We start from the raw sequence: 10,458 nt of genomic DNA, 5'->3' as shown, positions 1-10,458 counted from the left end.
TCACTGAGCTGGACCAGGGCACCATGCCTTGGTCCTTGATTTTTTGCATTGAGTTGTACCTCTGGAATCCGAGAGCTGAAACTCTGCACTGTTGAATTGCCATAAGAAGTTAAAAAAGGTAGAGCACCAGGGTGCCACACCTTGGTCCTGGACCAGGGTTCCACGCCCTGGTCTAAAAAAAATGAGACTTGCTTCCAGTTTGGGATCTGTACTTGTGTGCTCTTCCAGTTTCGATGATCATTGTTTGTGGTTTGTGGCATTGAATATGTTTTCTAGGGCTTTATCTCACCAATAATAGTGGTCATACCATGAGGAGCCTCACTTTGCATCGCTTGACCTCCTCTATGCACTCTCAATGGCTTCTATAACATTTATTAGTCATTTTATTCAATTTATGCTAATATGAATGTCTGTGTGGGAGATTGATAAGCTATAGTAAGGATATTGGAATATATGGGTGTATTTTCGAGAGTAGGTATTTCAAAATATCAATACCTTTTACATGTTCTTCTATTTTCCTAGTGCCACAATGGACTGTAATTGCTTTCATCATATGATTTTATTCATTGGAGAAGCATACTTTTCTTTTTCTTCAGCTTTAGCTACTAAGTTTGGGTGTTTAATAACATTGATGAAATATCCCTTGATAAAAATACATTGGTTACCAAGCATTGTTGTAGTCACAAATTAGAGAGGTCTACAATAAGAGGAGAAAAAACTCCAACAATTGCTCCACATACATTGGCAATCAAAACCCAACTTGTCCATGCACTCTTCATACATGCCACCTCAATGGCTCCTACTATCATCCTCGATGTTTGGTCAAAGTTGAGGTCAAGTATAACAAATACTTAGTGACATTTTCTCCCCATGAAACCCTTAATTTGGGTTTCATTAACAACATTTGCCTTTATATGGCATTTGACTCTAATCCAACAATTAGTTCACATACTTGTATTGTTACACATTGTATGCTAACAATTTATGTCATGTTTTATGTTATATTTATGGTTACCTACTAATCAACACAAAATTAATATACTTGTGACATCTTATTCTAACCATTAGTGGTTTGAGTTAACCATCAAATATTTGCAAGTGTTTGTAAGGAGGGATACTTTTTCATTTTGTTATAACTTGTAAACAAGGAGGTGTTTTTTCAAGTGTGAATAGTCAACAAGAAGTTGGTTTTGTTGTCTATACTTTGGCATCAAGATATTTTTTTATTCTGTGCTATTTTGATGCATTTTTTGGCCTTTAAAGTCACTATTGTATGCAAATTTTGATGAGGTGTAACTTTCACCCTGACCATAAAAATGTTTGCAAACTTTTTTCACACATCCCAAAATTTCACAAGGAATTCAATTTTGTTTGTAATTTGAAGACTTGAATTGTCTATTTTTTAAAAATTGTAAACAAACATCATGCATTATAAACAGTTGATTTGGCATCCAATCCTTACGCAAGTTGCAATTCATTGGCACATATATCTAGGGGGCTTATAATCAACAATAGTCATTTTGGGGGGCAATCTAGGTGTTTTTTCTTTTGCATTTATTGATTCATATGATCAATGTCCCTCGCACTAAATCCCTTCCATTTGAGAATTCTTCGTAATCTTCCTAATAAATAGAAAATCAAATGTGAATATTATGAAAAAACAAGGCATGCAACTAATATTACATTCATCATCAAATTGATAAAATGAAATAAATTATTTTCAATAAAGGTATTACCTGACTTGATCATCTAATTATAGAATGCGAAAAAACATCACATGGTCTCACTTAGACATCTTGTGAGACATCATCATCATTAGGGGATGAACAATATAATCACATGGCTTGCATTGAGGAATTGTCACCTATATCATTTGTTGCTACATCTAGTTCCAGAGTCAAGATATCTCTATGAATTTCAATGACTCTTTGTATCAAGACATTAACATTATTTCTCTAGATTTGGCACACGGGGACATATTTCTACCAAACATATCATCCTTGTTTGTAGAGTCTCAGATTGGGTACATTCATCTTCTCTTCAATGTCGACTTTCATGAAGATGCATCACCATTACCATATTCAAATCTTGCTCTTGCATCACCTACATAAACTTTTATAGTGAAAGATTCTGCAAATATCCATAAATTGACCTATCCAACTTAGTCATCATCTATGTTGGCATCTTCTACAACACTATCAAATCCTCATTGGTCTAGTTGTTGCCATACATCCATAGTTCTTGTACCTTAATCTTATATGGTACTTGATTCATATTATTAACACTTACATCACACATTAGCATTGACTTAAACATACATACATACATACATACATACATACATACATACATACATACATACCGTAGAATAAAAAATTACATATCCCTTTGCAATTTCACCTACACTTTTGTAGCCCCAACATTTTAGCAAGCTCATTTCAACCCTTGCATCAACCTTTTCACTCTCAAGATGCTCAAGGCACCTTTTCAATAGCTACCTTTCTGTATTAGTTTTGCATTAACCATGTAAATTTCTCATCTCTTTTTGTTTTTGAGTGTAATTTTTCTAGACATTAGCGCGCTACACAAATGGTTGCACATCACACGTGATGAAATATCTCTAATTCCAGGCAGACAACTGAGGGGGGCGAGGTGAATCAATTGTCTCAAAACTTACACAATTTAAACTTATTCTCATATATGATAATTAAGCATGAAAGCATAAATCAACAACGCAACATGAGCACACATAACACCAAGATTTTTGATGTGGAAAACCCGGTCAAGTGAAAAACCACAGTGGGGACCTACCCACAATATGATGATACTTTGTTAGAAGTATATGAAATATTACAATGGGGAATATACATGCATTTAGGCACACTACTTAGAGCTCATTGCTAAAAAACATCAAGGGCTACAACCCGTGGAAAACTTGTCTTACAAACAGATTCAGATTACATTCGGAAGATCATGAACTGAAGAATAACATCTCCTTAATGCCTAGTTACAGTTTCGGTTAAGCACATAACAACTTTCTTCTTCTTACACTTCTTCTCTACCTCCAAAAGATGTATACATTAAATGCACATACATTCTGATTTTCATCCATACACACACTCAATTACAAAGATTTTACATTTATTTATACATGACATCAACCTTGCAAAGATCATCAAGATAGTTTCAACACACAACACCTAATTACAAAAATATAATCACACACACTACAATATCACATGCGGACCAAGCAATGTTGACTAAGACATAACACAAACCCATATCGCACACCTCGAATGTGAAACACCTCCAATAATTATGCATCAAACATCCGTAACACGCTACAAGCATCTAATTGGCCGCAAATATGAAGAACACTAACACATTGAAGAAAATAATCAATTACGTGCACAACAATCAATGCGAATCACCAACACAAAATGCACACGATCTAAAAACATCCACAAGCATCATGAATTACCACCACACCATCCGCACTTAGAAAGGAGAACTTCTGCACCAAGAGGCTTATTGTTGGTTGAGCAATTCTATAAATGCCAGGGCAAACATCATTGTTTGGTTCATATGACTGGCCCCCTCTACAGGGAGGTAGATTATTCGACTCCTCATACCCCCCTCCCCCCCCATAATTATAGTTTAACTATACTAGCAATCGGGGGCCATAGAATTGTAGGGCTTCTTAATAGTAGGGCTACCAACACAAATTACTAGAATCACATCATCATTATACTGAACTTCAAGAACACTAACTAGAATGACTGTCAACCTTGAAAAAGAACTCGCAGAGCTCCAAACCACGAACCACCTGAATTGAAGATACACATCAACATCCCAAACACTCCTCCAAATTCATAGATCAAGATATTATAATGCAGAGCAATGCAGATCATAATACTTAACACTGTCTTCATCAAACAACTAAAAAACTAGCCATAACACAAATAATCATAACTCAATCAAATCTTCATGCGGACCTCTGGAAATTATATTGAATCATCTATACACAATCCTCTACAAACCTTTAATCCGCAAACTTTGATCATTAATATGCTGAACAAATCAACTCATTGAACTTCACCGTATCACTGTCACAGACAGAGAAATATGTTGACATCAGTGACACCACATCTCTCATACATCTCTCAAGCACATATTTGTAGCATACTACCAACAAATATCCAAACAACACGAACATCCCATGACATCTTAATGTCCAAATGTCATTTTTTGGCATTTTGCCAGTTTTCACCTACTTTAGTTAGTGCAAACAATTTAAAATATTCGAAATTGACTAAATAACCCTTCTTTCCCTCCTATTCTCACTTTTGAATCTATTCTCCCTTGAATCCTCACATGATATCTCTTGGATATCTCTTGCATTCTTTTGGCTTACACAACTGTGTGTGTGTATCTAGCTTTCACAACTTTCTACACAACAATCTCAAGCTACCACAATAGTCTTTGCAACTCTCTTGGCTTTCTCAAACTTTGCTGGTAATGCTTTCTATTTGTCCTATCCCTTTGAGAATAGATAGAATTCATCACACCCCTTATCCATAAAATCATTTATTTTTCTATTTATCTTTTAATTTGTCTATCTATCATGCTATTGTGGAGGCTGAAACACCAAAACAGGGACTTGACTGAGGGAAGTCTCCAATTAGTCCCAAACATTTTTCCTCTTTTTTTTCTATGTGCTAATACTTGAAGACATTCAACTGCACAAAGGTTTGCTTATATCTATTTATCTTATTTCTACTTATTTATATTATCTAGTATATGTTACTACATTTATGATTTAAAGGTTTTGTAGTTTGGTCTAAGTACAAAATTGAATTTTTGCCATTTTTTGAGTCTTTTTTGTTTCGATTTGTACGAGACTTCAACGCACCGCATAGATTCTATGTGCCGTGTTGGCATCCTTGGTCAAGATGCTTAGATTTGGGGCAGAAACTCTTTGTCATTTGGACTCTTTGTTTCTATATTAAAAACTTTATTTTACTTTTCTATAATTAGATATCTTCATCAGTTTAACCAGTTGGAGATATTCGAATGTATGTTGTAACATTGGTTCTCAAGGGAATATAATTTTCCCTTTGTAGGGTCACTTTTCCTCCACACACACACACACACACACACACACACACACACACACACACACACACACACACACATACATACACACATATGTATATTTATACATACATGCATATTTGTATAAGTACTCAAAACTAATTTAAATACATAGTTATGATCGTCTTTGAGTGATGCATTATTATTGAATGTAAAACAATTTAAATAAACTTGTTATTTGGGCCACCAAACCCTAATCACATGTTTAGTCACCTCTACATTCAACGACAATGGAATCTTGATATAATGTATATAAACAAAGCATTTTTGATGATTATATAATGACAAGTTAGTTAAATGAGAATGTTTTACTAAGTATAAGTTTCCAACCCTAAAATTTTGCCTTGCCTAAATCAAGGAAAAATTTATTTTGTAATAACTTTCCATAACTTTTTATTTAAACATCTTAACTAATCCTAAAAAAGAAAAAAAAAAGCCAAAAGGTTGTTGGTCTATTGTGAAGTTGTTAGGCTCACAAGAGCACATGAAGAATCACATTATGTTGAATGTAATATCTCAACATGATATAAAATGAGGTTATGTTCAAGCTTTAAGTTAATTTGATGGAATGCATAATCCTTAATTCTTAGTTGTAACAAAAGATTTTGATACTATGCATGCTTCATAATCCTTAGTCATAAATCCAAAGAAATTGATTATTTATCCACTCGATGCTATTAATTTTCTTTATCTTTAATCATAAATAAAAATAAATTGATTGTTTATACATACACTATCAATAAAATGTTAATTTTCTTTCAACTAAACAAAATATCAATTTATTTTAAGAATTTAAACTAATATAATTTATTTTTAATATAACTTTAATGAGATTATTAATTACTCTATTTTAAACTGTATTATATCCTTTAAAAAAATAATAGCTAAATTGAGATCCTCTAAGATATCATCCTAGGACCATCCTTAATCCATGACATAACAATCCTCCAATTAGAACTCAAATTATTATGTTCAACTAGTGAAAAACAAAGTTAAGAGTAACTTTGACGACCTATTGTATCCGTTTAACCGTTTGGGAAAAAAAAACATTAGAATTATATTCGACTTTCATCTAGGCGTCCCAAAAGGAGGTGTAATTGTAGGTCACACTTAAAAAAGGAAACAAACCACCATGACAACTTTTCGGCTGCAAACTTTCAAATATTTGTCTAAAACCCTAATTTTAAAAATATCAGGCCGCTTGTGTTCCTATTATTATTATTTCTTGCCCGTAAACCCTTAAAATCGAATCCTTACATTCTGCGGCATTTTTTTGACCTCATAGATTGGACAGCTTTCTTTTTTAGTTGATCACAAGCCCTGGAAAGCAAATCTCAGCTTCGGCGGAATCTCCTATATTTGTAGATTGCACAGTTTTGAGTATCAAACATGCCAAAGTCTAAGCGTAACAAAGTCGGTACGTTTAGATTTCATTTCTCCCTTTTTTCCATTTTATTTGAATAGAAATTTCGGTCATTGGGCTCTCAGTTACTCAAATGTGTTTTCTCTTTCAATACAACAATTGCATTTGCTTTGAACCATCCAGTTCGTCCTTTTTAACTTATTAATGTTTCGCCTTTTCTTTGTCCGTGTCAGCAGAGAATAAGCGTCTCGGCATTGTTTTTTCTTACCTGCAAAGTACCAGTGATTAAGGCTATTTTGCAATATTATAAATAACTCGATAATTCCATGTTACCTAGATAAGGTTCTCATTTTTTGTCTAGATAAACAAGGACTGTACAAGGCCTCAATCCGAAAAGAACGCCAAATACTAAATGAAGTATAAAATCATCAGTAACTAAGATTAATACTCATTAACCTAAATTGTCAATAGTATAGGGTATAAAGAATAGGGTTACTTTATTTTTCTAGATAAGTGAGGGTTTTACTAGGTCATAAATCGAAAAACAGCAACAGTACAAAATGAAACAAAAGCTCATCAGTAATTAAGATACGAAATGAATTAGAAACTCATCACTAATCAAGGTTCTTTGCATATTTATAAATTACCTTTCTCTTTCCTAGAGATACAAGGAATTTAGTAGGTCGTCAATCAAAAAAATACTTTGACGTATAAACTTATCAATATGTACGGTTATTATGCATTATTGTAAATTACTAATGATATTATGGTTCATAGATTAGGGTGACTCTTCTTTAAATATAAATGAGGATTTTACTGGTGTGTAGAATTAAAAAATTACTGGATGAATTATTGAGATCATGACCACACGAAGATAGATATGGATAAAATAGGCACGCTTCACATAGAATTCTGTGCAATTTTAAGTATTTGATTGCACACCAGAATTGAAAACCCAAGAAATCGCACTGTTTGGAAGTGTGTAAGAGTAAAACTATTAGTCTATGAGCCATTATAATAGATTTATTGTAGGGTTTCAACTTTCAACAGCCCATGACATTAGGAGAGTTTTTGAAAAAAATGTTTAGCTTTTTTTAAATTGACATGTATTAACATTGACTCTAAATTTTTTTTTCCCTCCTATAGATTCTAATTTACTTTAATTTATGTCTGACTCAAACAAGTGTAACTTGTAAGTGTACATCGTAGGTTTATTCCACAAGTAACTTGTACCAATCATCCTTTTGTTAGTTAAACACATGAAATGCATTTGCACTACATAGATGAGGTGAATGGAAAAACAATCCTCTTGTGGACAGCTTGCTTTAAGGGTGTCATACACATCCAATTGGTGTCTTAGTTGGCTGTCACTTCAAAAAAACGTCTTTACCTTTACTTATATTATGCCTCACCATTTAAAAGTTGTGTTCCATGGGTTTCTATTCAGCCAAAATTTTCTTGGAAATTGCACCTTATCTTTTCTGTCGTGTTAGCATAACATGACAATTAGAGAACCATGATGAACATTCCTCGAGAGCTTAAACATGGGTTATCATCATGCACTTGCTCTACGTTGACCCTAAGATTGATCTGCATGTGTGTTATCATAAGTTGGCAAACCGGCTAGATTACCTACTGATTCTAGGTGTTACGTACCGAAATCAGGTATGTTTTGGAAACCATGTAGAATCGGATTGGGTTCAATTTTTTTAAGCTTGAAATGTTTTTTGATTTTTTTTTGCTGAATCCCAACTTATCTGCCATCAACGTGGTGATTCCAATGCGATTTTGGGCAAAAAATATTATTCACTTTTTTGAATGTCAAAAACCCTAACTCGTTTACACATTAGCTGCTATGAAATAATCATTTCTCTATGATTTCTACACAGTTTGATATTAAAAGGATGTGAGTTGCAATTTCTGTGAAAATCACAAGTTGCAGGTGCTGAAAAATGTGACTTCTAGGTGCTGCCATTAATGCCAGTTGCAGGAAAAAAGATGCCTCACAGGTTTATTGATTAACTTTTTGCATTTTTTTTTCAAAATGAGAAGTTAAAATTTTTTTTGTGAAGCTATTTTTTTGTTTTGTAGTTCAAATTTATAGTTTATTTTAAATTGTAATAGTTTTGACTTTTAAGCTTTAGTTTTTAATATTGAATAATTTGAAATTTCTAAATTTGTATTGATAATATATTGTAACCGGTATGTCAACATAATAACATAATAATATAATTATTATTATACATACAATTTAAATATTATACTGATATATTATATATGTTGCCAATGACCAAATAGTTAATTAATTATTAATTCTATATTAACTAGTTGCTTTTTTGTAATCAATTCAAGATAGTCCAAGGGGATTGCACATTAAAATAAAAAAAATATAAACATTACAGAGTTCATATTTATCCTTCGAGCCCTCCTAGACAGTCTAATCTCCAAATTAAGCTACAGAACACCCATATAAACAAAATGGTGCTCTAGTAAAATTCAACATATTACAAACCTATCTATTCCTCATCCCAAAGAAATTCAAAATTGGGGTAACTACTGCATTATGAACATGTCTTTTCTCCCATTTTAGAGTGAGAGTGAAGATGCATGCTGAAAATATCCTCATTCTTCTTTCTTTTCCTCTGACAGTCCAGTTATTCTTTGGTGTCTCAGCCCCATTCATTTCTGATTTCTCTACAGGCTTGCCTGTCCCTTCTGTAGATGTAATTTCAGAATTCTCCGCTTGATCTATCGCCATATCACAAGCCAAATGATCAAGAGCAACCTTACCAATTTCTGCAAAGGCAGTTGGAGGCTTACCTTGAACCTAAGTGGGGCCTGCGCAGAACTTGGTGAGCCTGCATGACATCCATTCACTGCATCACTTTTTTGGGCAGCAGCCAGGAGGGTTTTCACCTATTTATCTTCCTCTTTCTCAACCAAATAGTGATGGGGAGAGGCATCTTTCCACCATTTGGCCTGTCAATCACTTTTGCGCTTTGTGCAATGTGCAGCAATGTTACCCATATTGAAAAATATATGGCAATGGAAGGGTAAGCCCTCATAATCTAAAAGCTGGATCCAATCCTGTCAGCTTAGTAATATTCAATTCCACCAAACTGCAGGCAAAGGTGGTATGAACATAATTCGAAGAGCCCTCATCCACACCCAGAAATTTCCCCAGCGAGTTTCCATTTGTTTCAAAATAGGAATCAAACCATAATTGTAAAGGGAGATTGGGGAATCTTACCCATACTGAAGTAGCTTCAAAATATTCAGTAGTAGGGTTGAACGAAGGTGCCACAGCTTCAGCATCAGCAAATTTGCTTGAAACTCCATTGGTAGTCACAGAGTATTGTATGTCTGTCTCGAACACTGCCAAACACCACCGCAAAAATCCCTGTGAAGAGGGGCAAATCTGTATATCACCTTCTAAAATGGGCTGCCAAGTCTCTATGATCCAGCTTTGCAACTTTGGGAGGCTCAGCCAAAACCCCCAAAACCTTCCAATCGGTCCAAATTTTGCAAAATATTTCTCATTTGTTGATACTTCAATTTTTATTTTCTTCCCAAAAATCATAGTTGGGGAGGAATTGGCATAGAGGAGGGGCTGATTTTGAGAGAGAGAGCTGGAGGTTCACATTCCCCCGTCTGTGCCATATCTCCGTCGGATTTTGTCTTTGTCTGACCAAACTCATGTTGAAACCCTCATGCAAGATCTCCGGTGCCAGCATATGCAAGCACATCATGCCTTTGCCCCTCCAAATGCTTCTATCCACAATAGTTGGCAGTAGCCTTAGCTTCCGCAGCACTGCGCACTGACCAGATTTTCGCCAGTGAGGAAATTCCTATATTACCTAGATGTTAATAACATATATAAATTTATATGTGCTACTAGTTCAATAATTAATAATTAATACTTTAGGCTCTCTAGATCTATC

General features: G+C 34.2%; 1 protein-coding gene across 1 annotated transcript in view; it reads left to right on the top strand.

The window, feature by feature from the left end:
* The first annotated feature begins 6,279 nt into the window (after positions 1 to 6,279).
* The window catches only part of LOC131032358 (uncharacterized), a 73,309-nt gene continuing 69,130 nt past the window's right edge, over positions 6,280 to 10,458 (top strand). Inside the window, exon 1 of the mRNA XM_057963304.2 lies at positions 6,280 to 6,571. Within this exon, the coding sequence (XP_057819287.2) occupies positions 6,544 to 6,571 (28 nt within the window). The 5' untranslated portion in view covers positions 6,280 to 6,543. The remainder of the gene's footprint in view (positions 6,572 to 10,458) is intronic.

This window comes from Cryptomeria japonica, chromosome 7 (genome assembly GCF_030272615.1).
Source record: "Cryptomeria japonica chromosome 7, Sugi_1.0, whole genome shotgun sequence".
In the NCBI taxonomy this organism is placed as follows: Eukaryota; Viridiplantae; Streptophyta; class Pinopsida; order Cupressales; family Cupressaceae; genus Cryptomeria; species Cryptomeria japonica.
This window is presented reverse-complemented; position numbering and strand designations above follow the sequence as displayed.